Source organism: Urocampus carinirostris, chromosome 2, assembly GCF_059441175.1.
Source record: "Urocampus carinirostris isolate Australia breed hairy pipefish chromosome 2, RoL_Ucar_1.0, whole genome shotgun sequence".
In the NCBI taxonomy this organism is placed as follows: domain Eukaryota; kingdom Metazoa; phylum Chordata; class Actinopteri; order Syngnathiformes; family Syngnathidae; genus Urocampus; species Urocampus carinirostris.
Window position 1 is genome coordinate 20,158,241 of NC_142350.1, and position 22,722 is coordinate 20,180,962.

Below are 22,722 nucleotides of genomic sequence, written 5' to 3' on the forward strand. Positions count from 1 at the left end.
CTAGGTTTTGTTAGGAAGGGACTGAATGCCTGCAAAAGTCTACTAGTACATCAGAACACTATTTGGGGTTATTGATAGGGAATGTTTGCTTGCGCCCGTTTAACTTAATTTGAATTTGATTGGTTAAGCTAGAACACAGCTACACTACATACAGGGTAAACAAATATGAATATTGCACAGTATTTTTGTATACTATAAATACTATTTTTGTTTTCTGCTTTTAGGAACAAGCTGTGGACAGAGAGCATGAACGTGACGTCTTCCAACATGAAATCCAGCAGCTGGAAGAGCAGCTGAAGAACCAGCAGAAGTTTCCCGGCGGATCCGAGCAAAGAAGCCAAAAGGTAACCAAAGAAGAGAGCGAGCTCTTTTGCAAACACGACATGGCACAATAGAGGCTATAGATTTACCTGGTGACACCCAACTTCTTGACGTGGGAGAAAACTACTAGAGTAATAAATGCTTTTTTCATTTTGCATTGTAACGATCAATAGAACCTTCAGAAATAAGAAACACAAGTAAGGGTGTTAGCCCTTTTGCGTATTTAAGAAAATTTCAAATGATTACCACCACTATTCTACCCTCCAGCATTAAAATTAGATTTATTTATCTTTTAAAATAATAAGATATTTAAAAAAAATCAAAAGATTAAAAACATAATAAAGCATTTTCATTACAATGGAATCTTGAAACAGTCAAAAAGGATTATTGTGACCTCAATGCAGGTATTGGTCAGATTTGCAATACAGGGCGAAAACGGATAAGGAAACCTAATTCTTTGGGAGTAACAGTGCTCATAAACAGACTTTGTACTCAATCATATTGTGCTTCAGTGTGAAAAAAATCAACAAAGAAAAAACTAATATACTTCATTAAGATCTGCTTAAAAGGGGCATTTTTTAATGATACACTGTAAAAACGGAAATCAAGGAGTCTACTAAAGGTTTACAGGGTTCTAACAGGTGCTTGAAATCCTTAAAATGATTGAATTGTAATGTTATGTTTTCATGGATTAAAAAAAAGCTTGTAAATGCTTTAAATTGGTGCCATGTTTCTGCTTAAAAATAACCCCACACTGTTCTTCGGTTTGCTATTCAATTTCATCTTCCCTCATGAGTAATAGCAGCTGGCAATAGTTTGTATGGCATTGTTCTTTGGAGCGTCATCACCCCCTATGGGTTATGCCCAAAAGGACAGCTGCATGCTACTTCTAAATAGGGTACTATGAAATGTTTTTAGTGCAAGGATTATGTATCAATTATGGACATGCAAAAACACCTAAAAATAATATGTCTTCATAAATGTACACACATGTTTAAATTTCGCATATGTAAAGCGCGGATTTATTTGTGGCTCTGCAAAATACAAGATTCATACTATTTTTTTTTTTAATTTGAATGGAAAATTGCGCTTGAAAGTCCTTAAAAATTGCCAGAATTTGACCAGGAAATGATTGTTCAAACCCTGTAAGAATTTAAACAATTACATGCCTCAGTTATATTTACAGTCAGTGTGCAAATTCCTGGTTCAGTTGTTACTGCATTGAACTATGGATCATAAACGTTCACCTTATAACAAGTAAGTCAATGTGTAACTGTCATTAACATGCAGTTTAGTGCCTATAAAGGTAGGCAAGCTCACACTCAAATGTAGGCAATAGAATAATGTTTTTTGGCGTTAGGGACTTGCTTGATTTGGCCACTTTCAGGGAAAGCGTTTCCGTTGAATGCTCTGTATCTCCATGCTGCTTGTTTGATTCCAGGCCCATCTGTCATCCTCTCTTTTGCATTTATTCATAATGATCTCTTAGAACTGTAACTGACAATCTTTTGTGTATTTATGGCTTGCGTGTAATGATTAACTGTGCTTTTAACACACAGGAAGAAAATTGGGCGATGACATCCCGCTGTTGTTTTTCCGATTCCATATTTTCAATTGATTTTGTTTTTGTTTTTGAAAGCTTTGAGATTGTTCTATTCCTCTGCGTCCTCCTTATCGGCTTACCTCTCTCCTTTTTTTGCCTTGGCGCTTTATGCTCCTTGACGCTCCTCCTACTTTCTTACTCCCCGGTCTTGCAGGTGGACGGAGTGTTCTTAAAGGTACTGCTTCTCGCCTCCTATTGATCCCTTTCCTTCTACCTACAGCTGCCTGGAGAATGTTTAGTGCAGGGGTGGGCAACGGATAGCCTGCACTGTTCTTTTGAAGCAATTACATTATACAGGGTTTGTACAGGTGGTTCAAATCCTCAAATCCTTGAATTTCAATATTGTGTTTTCAAGGTCTGGAAATAGCTTGAATTTGGTGAAGTGCTTGAAAATGCTTGAAATTGTTGCCATTTCCATCTTTTTGGGGGCCGTCTGACATTAAAGACAACGTAATAATTAAAGATGTTTTTTTAAAAACGGTGTGAAAATGATGCCTACACACCAGCTCTGGTGGCTTGTCATCATTGCATTGTCATGTGAGACATTAAACTACTGGTTACACCCAAGAGGACAGCTCTATTTAGAAAGCTGGCTCTTTTGGCTCGGCTCACTGAGGAGAGTCTTTCGGCTCCCAAACGGCTCCTCAGATTTTTTTGTTATTTCAATGATATATTATCAATAATAAACATCATGCACCAAATTATTAATAATTAGTAATTCCTTATGTTTTGCAGGGGATCCCTAAAAAACACATGAAATATAAATTAAGATATTCACAGATCTACCAAAAAATGGTAAAATACAAAACTATTTCAGCTTTTTACACATTGAACAGATTTGAAGTCCAGCAACAACACAAAACCCCCAAAATTCAAAACAATAAAATTGATATTAAACATTAATTCCTCAATGCTTTAAGTAAATTATAAAATGCCAAAAAAATCTTTTTTTTAACCAATTCAGACCAAGATCCTCTAAAAAATGTGCACAAATCTAAATTATTATCATTAAAACCAAAAGCAAAAGATCAACAGTCCCATTCTGCTTTGGAGCAATCAAGATCATTAAAGCGTGAAATACAGAAAGAAAGAAAGTGAGAAAGAGACCAAGAAAGACAGAGGGAAAGAGACAAAGAGAGAGAGAAATAGAGACAAAGATAAGAAGTCTGAAAGAGAAAAAGAGAGAGAAAGAATGAGAAGAAATAGAGAAACTGAGAGAAGAAATGGAAGAAAGAGGAAGGAAGAAAGACAAAAAAGATGAGAGACATAAAAAAGATGGAGAAAAACTAAGAGGGAAAGAGGAAAAAAGGAGAAAAGATAGAAAGGGAGGGCAAGGGAAAATAAGAAATAGTAAGCGAGTGAGAGAGAAACTAAAAAGAGCAACTGAGAAAGAGAGAAGAAATAGAGAGACAACAAGGGACAGATTGAGAAAGAGAAGAGTGAGAAAGAAAGAGTAAGAAAAGATGACGAGACGAAAAAACAGCTCCAGTGACTTTGAGTGGTGATGTGGCTTTGGCGGCATCCAGTGGGCATATTTCAAACTGCAAGTCATTTTTCTCTTGAGCTTATAATAATAATAATAATAATAATTTCCTTTGTATTGTCATTCTTTGTAACAATGTACACAGAACGAAATGTCGATACACCTGACCCGTTGTAGCGAGTCGATGCAGCCGCAGCCAACAGAGGGCGCCGCCATTTTACCAATTAGGTATGACTTGGCCGAGGCGCGAACCAGCGACCTCCCAGTCTCAAAGCGGGCACACTACCATCTAGGCTACTGAGCTGGTCTGAGTATTCCCGCGGGCCGGATTAGAACCCTTCGGCCGCATTTTCGACACCTATGTTATAAGGTTGCTATTAAAAAAATGCATTTTAATAAACATGCGCATTCATTGAATGGAATTTCGTGTTTTTAAACACATCTACAAATGACATCAATGAATTATCTGTTAGTTTCAACAAAACAAAAGTTTGCCCACCCCTGCTGTGGTACCTATAGTATTCCCCCTTTCCCTTTTGTTTCCTCTAGATACCGACTAGTATTCGCATTTTTAGTTACCTTCCCGTTGAACCCCCTCCTCGCTCTTTCTTTCCCTCCTCCAGGTGGATCTTGCCACAGTCCCCCAACAATTGATTCATGAAGTTTAGTTTGGCACCCTGGAATGAACCCTCAACCTTGTCTCTCACCCGCTCCCTGCACTTCTTTTCTCCCACCCTCCCTCCTTCCTTTCTCAGGTGGATCAGCTGACCTCCGAGCTAGCTGCGTGTATTTCGGCTACACCGTGTAGCAGACGGCGCCCACGAGGAAGTCCTTTTGACCGGCTTCTCTTTTTTTCCGCTTTACATCCAACCAGGTGGAGCAGCTGAGCTCGCAGTTAAAGGAAAAGGCGGACTGGTGCAGCGAGCTCCTGCTGGGCTCGGAGCAGCTGCGGCGCGAGCTGGCCGAGCGCGACCAGGAGATCGACAAGCTGGAGAGCCGCATCCGGGAGCTCGAGCAGGCCCTGCTGGCCAGTGCGGAGTCCCTGGAGAAGGTTAGAAAGGGGGAAGGGAGGGGCGCCAGAGCCACACTATATGTAAAGAGGGGGCGTGAGAGAATTGCGATGAGGGGTTGACTTTAAGAGGAGGTTTCGGAGGAGGGAGGGGCTGCAGAGAGCCGGAGAACAATGTCTGGGCTTTTGCTGTACGACTAATGTCTGCTGTCATGGTCATTTTATCGGACATGAAAACCTCTCACTTTTAGGAGACATTCAGCGTTTTGAAGATCCGAGGAGAAAATGTTTTAAGGTGGAGAGGGGGGGTATTGTGAATCTGGCGTTTGAGGTTGTGCGCTTGATTTAAAATCAGTGCAGTCGACGCGTAACGCGCATTTGATTTGAGCTCGTTATCACACTATTTTCATTCACCTTATCAAAGAAGAAGGTTAGAAAAAACAGAACGTTGTCCTGAAAGATAAATAAATTCAAAAGATCACAATGATGTAAACAAATCTTTGTTTTCTTTTCAGGGGTTGGGAACCTATAGCTCTTTAGATGAAATTATACTTGTGCGAATCTCATCGATAGCGTTTCAATTCTGATAAGTGCAGAGTCGAGTCTGGTGCGCACATAGCTGTTGTAGTGGCAATAATGTAAATGCTTTGGTCCAGTATATAAAGAGCATACTCCCCACCAATGTTCCCTCACACAAAAGTCTATGAGTGTCACTTGGAAGAAGGATGAAACAACATCCATCCCAAGTGTTGTAACCAAATTATTAGCAAACACGTCCAAAAGCTGAATAAATTGCTTTAGTGGGAACAAGAATGACTTATTATAGTTGCAAATTATTTGAATGCAACACATGTCTTTTCCTCTTTCTGGACATTTTCTTCTTTTTCCATGCTTTTGTTCTACTTTTTCTAAAATCCTTTTTTCTTTACATTTTTCTTATTTTTGCCTGGCTTTTTGCCTGGCTTTTTGCTTTTTTTTCTAGCTTTTTTATTTTTTTGTTCTCCATTTTCATTTTTTTATTTTATTTGTTTCTTCCTTTTATTCCTAGCTTTTTGCTTCTTGCTTTTTTACTTATCTTATTTTTTCCTGCTTTTTTTCTTTTCTCTATTTTCCCTTTTTTTCTTCTCCCCTTTTGTTTCTTTTTTTCTTAGCTTTTTACTTGTTTTTCATTTTAGTATTGTTTTTTGCTCCCGCCCATTTTTAAGTAATTTCTTGCATAATATGATGTAATAACTGTTAAATATGGATTAAACAGACAAAAACAATTTGAAGAGCTGTTTAGGAGCCAAAATAGCCGTCTCTTTTCAGTGAGGCGACCCGAGAGCTGGTTCTCAAAAAACGTTACTGACTTAACTTCATGCAATTTCGATATTGACTTCAAAATACCGCATTGAAAAAACACCACCAAGGGAACCCGTGTTGTTTTTACCTGCCTGCTTTGTAATTTTGACAGAATTTGCTCCTGATTCTGCAATTCCGAGCCCTGATTTTTATGTGCTGGATAGATTCTCTTGTGCGCGGAGGTCTGGGCAGTGCACAGTTGCGCACGTCGCAGCTTAGCGCTAACATTGCTTCCCAATACAGTTTACAGTCAAGGTGTCGCACCATCAGGCCCCTTTTTGGCTGTATGTATTTCACTTAGAAATCCTTTATATGGAAGCTCATTTAACAATACATATTCACTGTTTAGACACTTTATGATGAAAACCCATAGGAAAACTGTAATCAGCTAGAAATGCCAATCAAGCAAGCAGAATAATTTTATTAGGTGAGCGGTTGGGATGGGTGGAGCTATGCACACAGCACACTTCTTTCGGCCCAGCACCGTCTGGACCAAAGGTTAAAACATCAGTATCCTTGTTTGCAGTATTTTGTGGCATTTTCCTGAGCAAAAACTTGTATAAAGTCTGTTATTGGTGGCGCAGATGTTCCTGTACCACTTTCCGAATCAAAGCAGTACAAACAACCCGGGTGGCTGGGGTCCGTGACTATGGATTTGCTCTCCTCTTGACTCGATCTGCATATATGGATTCGGTGAGGCCAGCCAGTTTGTTTTCTGAGGAAGAAGATTCTTTCCTGAGCCTTCCTCGCCAGGCGGCAAGTTTTTGTGGACCAGGAGAGGTCTGTTTTACTGTAGAGGCCCAGGAACTTGATGTCGTCCACCTGCTTCCACCTCTATCCTATCTGAATGAAGTGGGCGTGGTCAATCTTTCTGGACCTCCGGAAGTCCACGATGACCTCCTGGGTCCTCTTAGTGTTCAGCACCAGGTTGTTTGCCGAGCACCACTGTGAGAGCTGGCGTATCTCCCTATATTGGGTCTCACTGTTACCTAAGATGATACCCACCACTGTAGGGTTGTTTGCAAATTTCACAACTGTATTTGTGGAATGCTTGGTTTGAGCTGAGAAAGTCAAACAAAATTTTATACCGCTTTAATCAAAAATTGCGCATTATTTTCCTCCTCACCCGTCTCACCCTTTTATTATACGACACATTTTCATGCCTATTTTATGTCTTTTTATTTTAAGTTAAAAATTTTATCATTTTCATTTTGTTGTGTATCAAGGATGAACAAAAGAAGCACCATGCGCCTGTCACGGAAGCAAAGCACTCAACGTTGGAGCTACAGCTGCAAACTGAAAGAGAAGCGTTGGAGCGGAAGGAGAAGGAGGTCCTGCTCCCTTTGGTTGATCTTTTAGCTTTGGATGAGAATTTTTTTCCATATCGTCTTAAGGTCAGGAATCCCTTCCTTCAGATTCGTCACCTTGAGGAGCAGCTAGAGCAGTTCCGGGAGGAGCTAGAGAACAAGAGTGAGGAGGTGCAGCAGCTCCACATGCAGCTGGAGATTCAGCGCAAGGAGATCAGCAGCCAGCAGCAGTTCCTGGAAACCAGGGAGAGCATGCTCAAGGTAAACCTTCTAGAACCACAAAAAAGATTTCTTAATCTCATTTTACATTTTGCGAGCCACCGTTTTTCTGTCAGATGGTGGCTGAGTCCCGTACATACTTAGGATTATATATTTTATATGCTTCCCTAGGAAAGAAAATGTTACACTACCGTAGGAAAGTTAGGGGTTGCTAGGAATGTTTACCCAAAACAAAGTATGTAGAATAACTTTAAAAAAAAAAAAAAATAAATATTTATAACCTCCTCAATGTCTTGACGATATTTTTTGTTATTCATTGATTAAAAAAATGTATTTTCATGGAAAACACAACATTTTTTGGGTGACCCCAAACTTTGAAACAGTAGTGTATATATATTTTCATAAATAAATTTAACTCTGTTGCTAACTAAAAAAGCAGCACTTTGCAAAGTGTGTAAATCAGTAACTGGAGAAACTTTTCAGTGGATCTAGTTAAATTTCTTAGATTCCTTGACAACAATTGTAATCCCACGATAGTAAGGTTATTTTGTCAGCCATGAAATTTTAAAAACATTTTTGTCTCTTCATACTGTTTTTTTTTTGCTAGCCAAATCAGCAGCACTTACTAAAGTGTCTAGGTAGTGCAAATAGTTTTCTATGCAATATTGAGGATTCATTTTGGCCCATTTTCGATTTTGTGTCCAATCACAAGTAATCGCTACACTTTGTTGTGCCTCTTTACAATAGTCGAGTCTTTAAGTTGTTATTTGTTGCAGGTTGATTGCTGATTTTGTTCCACTTAACGTATTGTTTATACAATGCAAACATTCATTGAGCTTGAATGGATGACCAATGTAAATATTTTCCCCTCTCGCTCATGCACGACCACTATTTGGATAAATGGGGCTTATTGCAAAATGTCTACTACAAATTACCCTGAGGAAAGTTATAGGATGTTAGATTAGCATGTAGTAATACACATTTAGCATGAATAACATGTTAAAGCCCCTCGACCTCTTGGATGGTTGAGTGATTCCCAACCAAAAAGTGTTGCTGTATATCAGTCAAAATTGGTAAAATACAAATTATTGACTATAAATGATGTAATCTGACACATTTATTTTATAATTACAAACCAGGTTTATTTTGCGCAATTATGCAAAATACTAATGGCAATTTGTTCGGATTTGGAGGTTGGGAAACACAGAGAGAGAATTTGAATAAAAAATAAATCAACTCATTCAATGCCAGATATTTCTCTCAAATTGAAAGAGCCAGTGCCAGCCAATTTTTGCCATTTTGACTTTTATTTTGAGGCCGTCAGAAAAGTTTTCCCAGGGGCTTGATACTTGCTGATCAGCAGCGCCAAAGCCTTAAGAATGGTTAAAAATTAAAATTAAAAACTATGGCTCTGAATGAGTTAATAAAGTGACCAGTTCCCATGTTTGCCAGATCACATTTTTTTTTCAGGGCAATTGAACTCTTACCTCACTTAGACATCAGGCCAACTCTGAACTCTTATTTTTGTCGTGGTATGTTCATCCATCACATTATAATCTCTTGACTCTTGAAGGTGATGGAGGAGAAGGACAGGGCAATAGCACATCTTAATGAACAGAACACTAAGCTCCAACACATGGAGAAAACTGCTGGCAACAAGGTAACAAAGCCATGTCAATGCACGCACGGAATAGGAAATGCCAGGATATTCGTGTGTGCATCGTATCATGGTCATGTGTGGTGTTTTCATTTTTGGTGGCATCCGTTTTGGTGTTGTGTTTTTGTCCTTGGTAAGTAAAGTTGTGTGCTCGTTTTGTGGTGTCTCATCAAAACTCTTGAGTTTCCGTGTGAAAAAATCTCCATTGACAAATGATCCATGGGTAAGTTTGGGGGCCTTAGTTTTTTTTTTTTTCAAACCCCCAAAAATAAGACTGGTTATTTGAAAAATAGGTATTCAGGTAAAACATCCCTAAGATTTAATATTAATTTCAAAAATATATTTTTTAATGTGATTTTATTAGATTATTTTTGTGACAGGGGTGTATAAATTTGTATTTGCTCAGTCAACTTTATTTAAATGTGGCTACCTTTTAAAGAACTAAAAATTAAAAGAAAAAAATGCACCAATTACTGTATTTGCTGTGAAAATTGTTAAATTCAGAAGTTTTTCTTGACAAATATCTGTCATTTTAATTTGTCAGGGCATTTTATGCCTTCCAAAGTGGTATTATTGTTTGATAAAAGTAGTATTGAACATTGCTATTCATTCATTCACAATCATCTTCTTAATTAACCAAATATTTCTTATAAACTCCTTAATTGTATCTGGATTATTTTCTTAAGAATATTTCTCTATAAATGAGTTAATTTGAAACTTGCTACAACTCACAAAGAGAAAAAAACAACTATGTATGTATTTTTTTCTTTGTGATATTCCAATATCGTATTTAAGTTTTTTTCTTCTTTGATTTTTTTAATTACATTGATTAAATCAACAAATATGATCATTTAAAACAAAATAGTTATCTAGAACTACAATTTAAAATCAAATTTTAAAAAATCTATTCAAAAATTAACTTAATTGGATTAAAACAATCAAACACATATTTGATTATTTGAAACCTTTGTATTATTTAAACAGTGAATGTTTTCACTTAAAATAAAAACTTAAATGTGAATGCATTTATAATATTAGTACAAGGAGAGCGACGGTAATATACAGTCTGATACATTGTTTCTTTTCTTCCAAAAGGATTAATAAAATAAATACTAGATTACGCTCAAAAAAGTTAATGTTTGGAGTGCATGTGGCCCCCAGGTTCTATTCTCAAACAAGTTGTTATGAAGCGGAACCTCAAAGGTTATTTTCAAAGAAGGTGGGATAATGCATTCTTTTGCTACTTACTTATATTTCTTCATCATCGTTTCAGGGAATTGATGAGCGGGACGCCCTGATTAATGATCTGGAGTCACAGGTCGAATGCCTACAAGGCGAGCAGGAACGCCTCAAGCGCAAGAGTGAGGAAGATTTGGAACAGCTGAACGCTGTCATCGACAAACTCCAGCAGGAGCTTGTCCACATGGAGCGCAAAGAGGACAACGCGGCGGGCGCATGTAAGGAGTATGAATACGACGAGATGAAGCAGAGGACGGACCTCGTCTCCACCGAATTCCGTGACCTGAAAGCCGAGCAAAGTGAACTGCTGGAGACGCACCGACGCTTAAAGGAGAGTACAGGGATCTCTGAGGACCTCGCAGAAACCCTGAAGCAGAAAAACGCCGAGCTCATGGCAGCGCAAGACCAGGTGCGGCCTCTTGAGACGGGCTGCACATCCAGCGTGGCTGAGCTCCGTCTACGGGTCAGGGAACTAGAGGACTCAATGCAGGAGAAAACGGCCCAATTAATCCGCAGTCAAAAGTATGCAGATGAGCTCCAGGGGAAAGTGGAGAACCTTGAGGAGCACTTGAGGGAGAAGGTGGCAGCGGCATTGGTCAGCCAAGCCACCCTGGATGCTCTCCAACAGCAGGCTTCAGAACATTCAGGTGACAAGGTGGGAGTCCTGAATCAGAAGCTTGGTGAGCTTGAGGCCAGTTTGAGTGGCATCCAGAAGAACCAAAAGCTCCGGAGTCAGCTGCTCTCCAGTTCGAAGGAGGCGCAGTACGAGACAAGGCTGGTGGCGCTCGTTGATCTGATGGGTCAGATCACTGGCAGGAAACATCTTGGCTCTTTGGCAGTCTTGGAGGTAAAACTAAAATTAATTAATGTTTGAAAATGTTTTTAAACCAATCGTCTATATTTGACCCAGACTGGTGAACAAGCTCTCATGTCCGAGCTACAGAAAGCGCAAGATGAAGCCACAGCTGCCAAAAAACAGCTGGACCTCCAAATAGAGCAATGCAACCATCTCCAGGATGAACTAAAAGTAAGTCATTTTGTATTTTGAGGTCCAGACATACAGTTAAAGCAAAGCTTGCTGACCAGTTCTTTCTCTTAGGATAAAACCGAAACAATAGAAAGACTTCAAAATGAGATAAATGAGGTATGATTGGTCCATCTTGTCATGCATTACCCAATTGTGGCAAAAATAGCACTCTTCTTAATATCTCTTGTGTTGCACTTTAGGTATCTTCTCGAGGAGATAAGGAGGCTCAGGCGCTCCAAGGAGAGTTAACCAACGCCCAGGAGGAGGCAGCGCTCGCTAAGGAGGAGCTGAACAGCTGCAAAGAGAAGCTTGAGAAGCTGCATGAACTTTTGCAGGTATTGATAAAGCACGACATAACAAAAGTGTCTTTCCTACACTAACGTAGGAAAGTTAGGGGTTGCTAGGAATGTTTGCCCAAAACAAAGTATGTATGTTTCTTCTACTACAAATAAGGTTGTTTTTCTTAAAGGAGAGGGAACTTACCATTGACCAACTTAAAGAAGATGTCTTACAAGTAAGTATTTATAGATGTGTACCTCATGTGGGGGAGCAAACGCCTACCCCAAAAAAGGCCCAGGAAATGATGAGCGCCGCCAGGCTGTACTTGCCCAAGACACACCACAGGACGGGGTGCCCCAACGACCCTAGCGGTTAAGGGATTTGTGGACCCTGAACCAAGATAATCTAAAGGGTTGAAAATTAAAATTAAAATTATCTTTCCTCACCAGTTTGAATCAGAAGAGGCAGACAGAACAAACATTCTCAAGGAGCTCCAAGATTTCCGAAGTCGTGCGGACACTACCAAAGACGAACTTGAGAGCATCAAATCCCACAATGAGAATCTCCAGGAGGGCATTCAAGTTCGTGAGGTCTCTATTTCAAAACTCAAAGAGGAGCTCCAAGAGGTTCGAAAGAACATGGACACCACCAAAGAAGAACTCAGTGTCTACAAATCAAGCAGTAAGAAGCTCCAGGAGGATATCCAGCTACGTGACGTGTCCATTCTGAAGTTAAACGAGGAGCTCCAGGGGGTCTTGAAAAATGTGGACACTGCCAAAGAAATTAAAAGTTACAAATCCCACAATGAAAAGCTCCTGGAGGAGGCTCAAGCACGTGAAAGGTCTATTAGTCAACTTAAAAATGAACTTCAAGAGGTCCAGAAGAACATGGATGCCACCAAAGAAGAACTCAATACTTACAAATCCCATAATAACAAGCTCATCGCGGAGATCCAACTCCACGAGGTCACCATTTCAAAGCTCAAAGAGGAGCTTCAGAGAAACATGGACATCACCAGCGAACAAGAGAGCAGCTACAAGTCCAGTATTGAGAAGCTTCAAGGAGACATAAAGGGGTCTGAGGTCTCGATTTTAAATCTTAAAAATGATCTCCAAGAGGTTCAGATGAACTTGGACTTCACTAAAGTAGAACTTAACAGTTACAAATCTCACAATGAAAATCTCAAGGAAGATCTTCAAGTATGTGAGGTTTCGATTTCAAAGCTTGAATCGGAGCTCCAGGAAGCCAAAAAGTGTATGGAGTCGAAACAGGAGCTAACAGGTTACAAATCCCATGAGGAGAAACTTCAGGAGGATGTTAATTTGCACACGGTCTTAATTTCTCAGCTTACTGAAGAGCTTCAGGAGCTCCAAAAGAAACTGGACACTTCTGAAAAAGAACTCAACAGTTACAAATCCTGCAATGAGAAGCTCCAGAGTGAGCTTCACCTCCGTGAGAACAACATTTTAAAGGTCAAAGAGGAAATCCAAGAAGTCCAGCAAAACGTGCATTCCTCAACAGAGCTGAGATGTTCCAAATCTCACAATGAGGAGATTCAGCTCCGTGAGGTCTCTATTTTAAAGCTTAAAGAGGAGCTCCAGGAAGTGAAGAGGATTTCCCAGACCACTGAAGAAGAATTGAGGAGTTCCAAATCCCACAATGAGAAGCTCCAAGAGGACATCCTCTTTCACGAGATCTCCATTTCAAAGTTGAAAAACGAACTGCAAGAGGCACAAACAGCCCAAACAAAGGACTCGTCCTCAACGTCTCCTTCTCCTGCCGCATCCCCCCATCCTGTATCTTCCTCTTCCTCGTCCATTTCTCAGCCCAAGAAGAAAACCACCAGCAAGCAGCCTCTGGCAAAGGGGAGCAAGGAAAAGACCTCCCTTTCCAGGAAGAGTTCCGCCCCTTCCAGGAGTCCTGAGCCACCTGGGGCGGACGCTGCCACCCAAACGGCCGCCAGCAAGGAGCTGGAGGAAGTCATCGGGGAGTTCCAGGATAAGGTGGTCCAAATGCAGGAGCTGCACGCTGCCGAGATCCTGGACATGGAAGCCCGGCACATCTCTGAGAGCGATGCCCTGCGGCGCGATGCACACAACCTGGAGGATGAGTGCAAGGCACTTCAGACAGTCATTGACAAGCTGCGTGCCACTGAGGTTAGAGAAAACATCTATTTGGAAAAAAAAACTTTATGTGTATTAGAAATTCTAAATAAATTCTGTTTTTAGGTCCCTTCATTAAGACAAGATAGACCACCATTGCAATTGAAAGACGGTTATACAAGCGGTAAGGTCATTGACAAACAGGAATTGAAAGCATTACATGCATGTCTTCATACAAGCGGTGCGATATAATTTGGGGACATTAACAAGTGGAACGATTCAATTCATTTAGGCCATTTTTTGTACTGTCAACTGTTGTTCCACAGGGTTTAATCCCAAAGCCTCAGATTTTTTTTTTTAAATCTGCGCCTAAGGCTGCTCAATTACAATTTTTTTGCGCCAGAGTTCAAGTTATAGTCTGTTGAAGTTGAATAAGCACTGGATATTCTTTTCACTAATGTCACCAACAGATTAATAATGTATGACTCAGTTAATTTGCTGTTTAATTTTCTCATTACTCTTATCTCTTTACTAAATCAAAGAACATTAAATCCATATATAACACCCTCCTTTACTTAATGTGAGTTTCATTCCATGTTGCAGACAGCAGCTCCGACTACAGTCAGAGGACCGGCTATGACTTTCCAACTGGACTTCAGCCTGAGTTTAGGGTGACACCCGAAGGTGCCAGGAGGGAGGCGGATGATTCTGTGTTACCTGATAGGATCAAGGTAAAACATGTGCAAAATACTCTTCTGCAGGGGTCACCAACCTTTTTGAAGCTGAGAGTTTCTATTTTGGTAATAAGAGTGAAGGGCTACTCGTTTAAAATACAGTTCTAAGAATCACAATTTATGTTATTACCATGTATTATTATGTTTTCAATGGGCAGCTTTATTTTCTCTGTTCAGTCGTTGCTGCGTGAGGTGCACCAGGAAGGCATGCAGGTTCTGTCGCTGTCGGAGCTTCCCGTTTCTGAAAACGAGCCCGGCTCCTATTTGAACTTACAAGTCTGGCTTAAAGAAAGAGATGCTCTGCTGGATACTGTGGACTCCCTCAAAAACCTCATCGCTCACATGCAGAACACAAAGGTTTTTGCTTGATATTTTTTTTACCTTTCGTACATGCTCGAAAAACTTTTAAGTCATTTCTCACTGTTTTGTCTGCTCAATTCATTCATTTGCCATTGCATTTCTTCTCTCATGATTAACTGCAGCTGGTATTAGTTTGTACGGTATTGTCCTTTGAACCGAAGTCGCGCCCAAGAGGACGGGTGCATTCTACACCTAAACGAAGAACTATGAAACGTGTAGGATTCCAAATCAGTTACGGTTCATTTATTATGGCCGATGCAAAAATTGAAGGTACCAATAACCGTAGATTTGTCTCAAGAACAAATATATTCGCTTTTTACTCAAGATCCACAAATCATATGTCTTGATAAATGCACACACAAGATTAAAAATCACAGACATATTTGTGGATATGTAAAATACATGATTCACTGCGGATTTTTTCCTTTCATGGTACTGTAGAAATAGAAAAATTGGCTTTGAAAATCTTTAAAAAGTGCTTGAATTTTTGGCCAATAAAAAGGTGAATTCTTAAAGAGGCAATTTGTACTTGCTTCAAGATGCTTATCAGACCAACAATTTTTGAGTAAAACTGCTATGTTACATATGCACATTCACATCACATATAATATAAAACGGCCACAGTTGAATGAGTCTTGTTTTCGTGTGCTAGATGTCTGGGGACTCAGCAGATTGGCGCTCAGAGCTCCTGGAAAAGGTGCGCCAGGTGTTTATGAGGGAGCGTAGTGTGCTCACGAGCGCCCTCTACGGCCACTTAGAGCTCATGGAGACCAGTGACGCTGTCATCCACCTAAACCAGTTGGAGCTCAGGCTGGCTGAGCAGGTGAATTAAACCTCAGCTTTTGTGTCCTTCAAATCAGGGATGTCAAACTCGGTGTGTCCCTGAGGCCCGGATCCAGACCCTCTGTTATCAGGCAGGCCGGATCAGTAGAAGAATGTCAACTCAATATTTTGACCTTACAATAGTTTTTCAGTAATATGCTTTATTTTAGTAGTTTACCCTACATATTATAATCATGGATGACCAAACAGCATTTCTAAGTATAACACATTTATGTAACTGCTAAAACGCTTTAAAAACATCTCCAGCTTTTTAAAATTTAACAACAAAAAGATCTTGATTAATGATGAATATTTTAGTCTACGGCTGCTTTATTTGGAAGCGAGTCTGTCATTGTACGTGAATAAAGCGCTCCAACAATCTCATTAGATATCCATTTTGTTACAAGTTACCCACTTCCGATTTTAAACAAGCACATGGTGTTTTTTTTATATTTTAAAAACAGATTGTGTTTCGCGCATAAAAGTAGAGTGTGATAAAATCTGCCATTTCTTAATGTCAAGGTTGAAAGTTGGCACATATGCATTTATTCACAAAAAGTATTTCAATCTGCCATTGACAGTGTTAACTAATTTATTAAAGTAGAGCGAATGCATTTTTACACCTGAACCAACTCACCATGCTTTACAAACTCAACACTGCCCTCTAGTAGCCAAAGAGAGCATTTGGTTTGCATTTATTTAAAAGAATCATAACTTTTAAATTGTATTTATTTTCCAGGATGCGCAGCACAGAGAAGCGCTTGGTTCCCTTTACACCGCAGACCGGTCCAGTCTCATCACAGAGATCCGTCAGCTCCGAGATCAGCTAGAGCTCTTCCATAAAGGTCATATGCCATGAAACATACAATGACATGACAGTAGGAAAACAAAGATGTTTGTTTTCTTCCTTTAGGTGCACGACCTCCCACGCATTGGGGGGTAGGTGACACAGACAGAACTTCCCCAGCTGACAGGCTGCTGCTGGAGGAGCTAAAGGGGGAACTGTCACAAACAAAACTGGAGCTGGAGACCACGCTCATATCACAGCACAAGTATTTAAAAGAACTCGATGCGCTCAGGTTAGATTTGGAAACATATACCGTATTTTCCGCACTATAAACCACAACGGATTATAAGGCGCAACCTCAAAAAATAGTCTCTTGTGATTTTGTCCCCCCATATATAAGGCACACCGAACTATAAGGCGCATGGATTTAAACTACACTAAGGGCTAGGGTTGCACAAAATAATAAAAGTATTTGTGCATTGATTGGGCAGTTGCAATATATCACAATTGCATGACATTGGATGCAACGGGACGCAAACCCAGACTGCAGCGGGAAGCCCACCAGATCCTATCCACTAGTGCACTAGGGATACAGATATCACAAAAAAAGGTATTACATTTTATCTCCTTATCAGTCAAGATACAAAATTGTTGATGTTATTTATGGGCCGGGCTGCGAAAATATAGTCAGACATTGAACAGTATTGTATCGCCGACTCGCAAAGTCTATACAAAGCATACGATATTCTAAACTGAATGAAGTAAAAGGCATGGTGGGAAGTAATTCAGTTGCCCTGAAAGATATAATTTAACGCATGGCCGAGTCTATTCAAAACGTTTGTCGCCTACAATGCTTAGTTTGAGCTAAGAAAAATGGAAACAAAATGTTAGAATGATTTGCCTTTGTTTTTCTGGACTAAAAATAGTGTAACAATGAGATATGACCTAATGCTTTTTTTATGTGTCATCTGTATCTCTAGTAGTCTAGTAGATATGATCAGGAATCCGGGTTTGATTCCCGTTACATGCAATTGTGAATATCCATGTCCTTAGCAGCCCTGTGGTTAGGATTCGGTTCTCTTACTATTGCTAATCTGTTTGATCCCATCCATCGGTACACAATTGCGGTCAGCGTTAAAATGTATTGACTAATCAATCATTGCACAATGCATTTGGTAACGCATATTCAATTTTGTCTCCATATACGGTGCTCCGGGTTGTAGGGCGCACATTCAAATTTCTGATGAGTTTGGGGGTTTTGGGTGCTCCTTATAGTTCGAAAAATATGGTATTTCATAATACAGCCGTTGATGACAAGTGGGGTCGATAAACCATCATTGGCACTCAACGTGTTAAGATACAATCTTTGACTACAGGGCCGAGGTATCGCAGAAGGCCTCAGAGGTGAACGCGCTCAATGAGCAACTGTTGGAGGAAAGCCGGAAAAGCCGCGAACTGCAGTGGGCCTCAGAGAAGGATCAATGTCGAGCTGGGAGAAACGAGGACAACGCCCGAGAACAACTGGAGGTGAGATCTCACCAGCCTTCAGCAGCAAAACACATACTAAACCCGTCATTTGTTCCCAAGGACTTGAATCTGGCTTTGGAGGAGCAAAAAAGTCAAGCAGAACAGCTGAAGTCCACCTTGGAGCAAGAGCGCCAGGCCTCTACGCGTTTCTGCCAGCAGGTCGAGAGGGAGAAGCTCAGTCTCCACAGGCGCCTCCAGGAGCTTCAAATTCAGCTGGAGACTGAGAGAGCTAAGGCCCAAGAGATGAGCTCAGCTTTGGGTTCAGAGAGGGAGCTGCGGGTAGGCAGAGGTCCAGCGGGCCAGGGGGAGGACCTACTGAATGGACTGCACAAAGAGCTGGATGAAAAGCAGGCACAGGTACACCTAATTCACTCTTTGGATTTCAACATTCAGGTTTCGTGCGGGTGCTTGAAATACTTGCAAATGCTTGAATTCTAATGTGCTTTCAAGGTTTGACGTTTTGAGTGAAGTGCTTGTAAATGTTTGAAATTTTTGCAAAATATCCTGGCAGGTCGACTCAATAGAACACACATTAAATGAAGACAAATAAAGTCTGCTTATAAATGACAATGACACTCCTCTCTAATGGCTTCACTTTGCCATTGCATTTCTTCTTCCCTCTTGATTAACGGCAGCTGGCATTTGTTTGTATGGCATTGTCATGTTAAGCGTAATTTCCCCTTACGTGCCCTACGCCTTACAGGTCTGATGTAGGCAACCTGCGCGTGCAATGTTAAATCAGAATGGCGGAGTTCATGTAAATTTATAGCAGCCGATTGACAAAGATCATTCATTGTAGTTTGTAACATTACAAATAAGCACAAAGTACGTGCAAGCAACAAGATAGCAACATTATTTTAGTGAATAAAGTCAAAACAAAAAAAATGTTTTTTGATCGGCGCTTCACAGATATTGTTCGTATTAGGTAAGCTATGAGTAAAATACCTTTGTGTAACCGCGGTGTACGTGTCCCACCAAAGATTCACATTCACGCTGGACTGGATGATGAGGTTTTTATTATTACAGTTTCTGCAAATGGATGAGTCACAACATTAGCTTTTCTGTTGGCTTTGATCTCTTTGATCTCATTGCAGTTCTCTCTCTTGTAAGACTGCCAACAAAGCATATCAAAGAGCTTTCTTTTCACTTTACAGAAAATACATTTTAGATAGATAGATAGATAGATAGATACTTTATTCATCCCCGTAGGGAAATTCACACTTCCAGCAGTCTACCCTGTTGTTTATTAACAGATGAACATGATGCCCTAGGGGTGCTTGTAGCGAAGTGGATGACGTCACGCCAGTCCAAAAATTTGACATCCCTGCGGCAGATGGAAAACTTTTCTTTGTGAAAATCCAGGGATACACCACCTCGTGTTAGCAAGTCCGCCTCCTCTCCGATTCTCCCCGGCTTTCGTGTCTCTGTTTAGCGGCGTTGAAGCCGGATTGCTCCGGGTAGCTCCGGGTGGCTACACGTTAGCGTCCGGAATGCTAAACGTGAGCCACGTTTCCGCAAAACACAGCAACTGCGCTCCCTGTGCGCTTCGATGTTTTCCACCAGCACTCGATGATCTTATTTGGTCGTGAGTTCGCATTTACCATGATTACGGATGGTACCGAAGACTTATAACGCCGCTTCGCTAGCTCCGGCTTTTCCTCCACGATGGGCCCCTTCATCACGCCGGCACGAGAAATCTTCAGGGCAAGGAATCCTTGAATACACGCATTTCTTGTGCGTTAAAACCCATGTCCATAGGATAGAAGTAATCCATAGTGTAGTTGTCAAAACGGGAGGAAAAAACACCGAAGATAGAAGCAGACAATAAAACAACAGGGCAGCTGCTGGAAAAGGCAGCCGCTCGTGGCAGCGCCGCTTTGATCTTGATTAGAATATCACAATACATTTTTACATCTTTACAATTTAACAAGATACTTTTAACAAGAGATCGTATAGTGGATTTTTAACATTTACAATGGATTCAACATATTTTTCTTTTGTCTGAATTTTAACCAACATCATCCTTTTTTAATGTATATGAAAAAATAGAAATAAAAACAATAATGAGTATAAAAACGGGTACAAGTTACCTGCAAATGGATGAGTTACAACATTAGCTTTTCTGTTGGCTTTGATCTCTACAAGGGGAATTCATAATTTAGTAAAACAGAAACAAAACAAAAATAAACCTAAACAGCTTGACAATATCAATCACATTACTGTGCATGTTGAGAGATTTGTCAGCTGGGGTTATAATGTTTAAAATTAACTTATTTTGTGGAGCACCAAAAGATGTGTCTTACCATTGCAGTTCTCTCTCTTGTAAGACTGCCAACAAACCCCGCCTCCCGGTCACATGTCAGAAGCCAAAACCAAACCCCACCCCATACCAGCAGATAGCACTGTTGGACTCATCATTGCAGGACATTTACCAAAAACTATACACATATTTCAGCAGGAATTTCAATAAAACAAAAGTTATTATTACACCCGTTACATTTGTATGCCAGCAAGTTAAATGGTCAAAATTAGTGCCTTAAATGACTTGTTCATATTTACAGTAGCTTTGTTTACTCATGAACTTTACTTGGGAATAATTGACTTTCCTTTCGCTACAGTTTGATGTCATCGGGTGCTGTCATTCAGATAAAGAACTAGAACATTTTACACAACATAGACCAAAGACAGCAGCAAACACGAATGAGATGGGGCACAGTAACTCAGTTTAATTTACATTTTCTATGCCTCGTGATACATGGTTGCTGGCATTTGTATGGCATTGACCTATGAAGCTGTGTCATGCCCCAGAGGACAGGAGCATGCTACACCTAAACAGGGAACTATGAAAAGTGCATCAGTGCAAGGATTATATATCAATCAGGGACATTTATTACTTGCCTTGATCAATAGATTTACTCAAGATCTAAAAACCATGTCTTGATAAATGCACACCCAAGATTAAATCTAGTATCTGTAAACATCACAGATGTATTTGTGGCCCTGCAAAATGTTTCACATTGGATTTCTTCATTTAATGGGACTGGAAACATTGGAATATGGGTTTGAAAGTTGTTTGAAAAGAACTTTCATTTGGCTATGTAAAAGGTGTACGAACCCTGAAAAATTGACCGTGGTTTAGTGAGACTTAATTGTATGATGAATCCAACAATAACAATAAAGGTGGCTGTCTGCCTGCTAGGTGGTGTGTCTCCTTAGTCAGGTGGAGGCTGAAAAGCTGGAAGTGCTGAGAAAGGACGAAGAGCTCACCGTGGCCGGCCTCAAGTCCAAGCAGCACAACGAAGCTCTGCTGGATGCCCGGGCCCAGCTTGAGAGACTGGAAGCACGGCTGTCCGAGACTCGGGACCTGCTGTCGAGCCAGAATGCCAGGTGCAAGAGCCTCCAGGAGGACAAGGAGCGACTGGAGGAGAGGTTGACTCGGGAAGGGGGCGCAGGACCGCCGCCAGAATCGAACCGCCAACACCACCATGGCCCTTGGCGCACAGCAGACAGCGTCTTAGGAAAATTGCACGTCGTCGCTTCTAAAATTCGGAGCATGGCGGACAAAGCCACCGTTGAAATCAACGGTGAGGAGCTGTCGTTGCTTCAAGCCAGTGTTGATGATGTCATCTGCATGCTGCAGCAATCTCCAGCCCTCCCATCTATCCCTGAGGTGAGCATTACTCATTTAATCCTCGTGGCATGTGTTTCTATTGTGACACAACGCGTGTCAGTGTACATTATTTGGATGTAACCTTAAAAGTGTGACAACTCAGCCACACCCACAGTAAATGGTGCCCCCTAAGACCCTAGTGGTTAAGGGATCCAAACAAGCAATATACTGTAGATTTAGATCTATATTGATATAGCTCTATATTGATATATGTATATATATATATATATATATATATATATATACACACACAGTGCATCCGGAAAGTATTCACAGCACTTCACTTTTTCCACATTTTGTTATGTTATAGCCTCATTCCAAATTGTATTAATTTAATCTCTTATTTCAAAATTCTACACAAAATACTCCATTACGACAATGTGAAAACGTTTTTTTTTTTAACTTTTTTTAATTTACACATTTACATAAGTATTCACAGCCTTTGCCATGAAGCTCAAAATTGAGCTCAGGTGCATCTTTTTTCCACTGATCATCCTTGAGATCTTTCTACAGCTTAATTGGAGTCCACCTGCAGTAAATTCAGTTGATTGGACATGATTTGGAAAGGCACACACCTGTCTATATAAGGTCCCACAGTTGAGTGTGCATGTCAGAGCACAAACACCAAGCATGAAGTCAAAAGAACTGTCTGTAGACCTGCGAGACAGAATTGTCTTGAGGCACAAATCTGGGGAAGGATACAGAAAAATTTCTGCTGCTTTGAAGGTCCCAATGAGCACAGTGGCCTCCATTATTCGTAAATGGAAGACATTTGGAACCACCAGGACTCTTCCTAGAGCTGGCCGGCCTTCTAAACTGAGCGATCGGGGAAGAAGGGCCTTAGTCAGGGAGCTGACCAAGAACCCGATGGTCACTCTGTCAGAGCTCCAGCGTTCCTCTGTGGAGAGAGGAGAGCCTTCCAGAAGGACAACCATCTCTGCAGCAATCCACCAATCAGGCCTGTATGGTAGAGTGGCCAGACGAAAGCCACTCCTTAGTAAGAGTAACATGGAAGCCCGTCTGGAATTTGCCAAAAAGCACCTGAATGACTCTCAGACCATGAGAAACAAAATTCTCTGGTCTAATGAGACAAAGATTGAACTCTTTGGTGTGAATGCCAGGCGCCATGTTTGGAGGAAACCAGGCACCGCTCATCACCAGGCCAATACCATCCCTACAGTGAAGCATGGTGGTGGCAGCATCAAGCTGTGGGGACATTTTTCAGCAGCAGGAAC

The 22,722-nt window shown here is 40.7% G+C and overlaps 1 protein-coding gene across 3 annotated transcripts in view; it reads left to right on the forward strand.

Moving 5' to 3' along the window:
* Positions 1–22,722, forward strand: part of akap9 (A-kinase anchoring protein 9) — an 80,542-nt gene that overhangs the window by 50,670 nt on the left and 7,150 nt on the right. For all 3 annotated transcript variants that reach the window (XM_088329324.1, XM_088329326.1, XM_088329327.1), the window contains 20 exons: positions 225–344; positions 4,282–4,458; positions 6,984–7,088; positions 7,173–7,325; positions 8,857–8,943; positions 10,214–11,026; positions 11,090–11,206; positions 11,279–11,323; positions 11,407–11,541; positions 11,676–11,720; positions 11,935–13,641; positions 13,714–13,771; positions 14,191–14,318; positions 14,499–14,678; positions 15,334–15,504; positions 16,243–16,348; positions 16,417–16,582; positions 17,667–17,817; positions 17,878–18,174; positions 21,017–21,487. In XM_088329324.1, the coding sequence (XP_088185450.1) occupies positions 225–344; positions 4,282–4,458; positions 6,984–7,088; positions 7,173–7,325; positions 8,857–8,943; positions 10,214–11,026; positions 11,090–11,206; positions 11,279–11,323; positions 11,407–11,541; positions 11,676–11,720; positions 11,935–13,641; positions 13,714–13,771; positions 14,191–14,318; positions 14,499–14,678; positions 15,334–15,504; positions 16,243–16,348; positions 16,417–16,582; positions 17,667–17,817; positions 17,878–18,174; positions 21,017–21,487 (5,232 nt within the window). The remainder of the gene's footprint in view (positions 1–224; positions 345–4,281; positions 4,459–6,983; positions 7,089–7,172; positions 7,326–8,856; positions 8,944–10,213; positions 11,027–11,089; positions 11,207–11,278; positions 11,324–11,406; positions 11,542–11,675; positions 11,721–11,934; positions 13,642–13,713; positions 13,772–14,190; positions 14,319–14,498; positions 14,679–15,333; positions 15,505–16,242; positions 16,349–16,416; positions 16,583–17,666; positions 17,818–17,877; positions 18,175–21,016; positions 21,488–22,722) is intronic.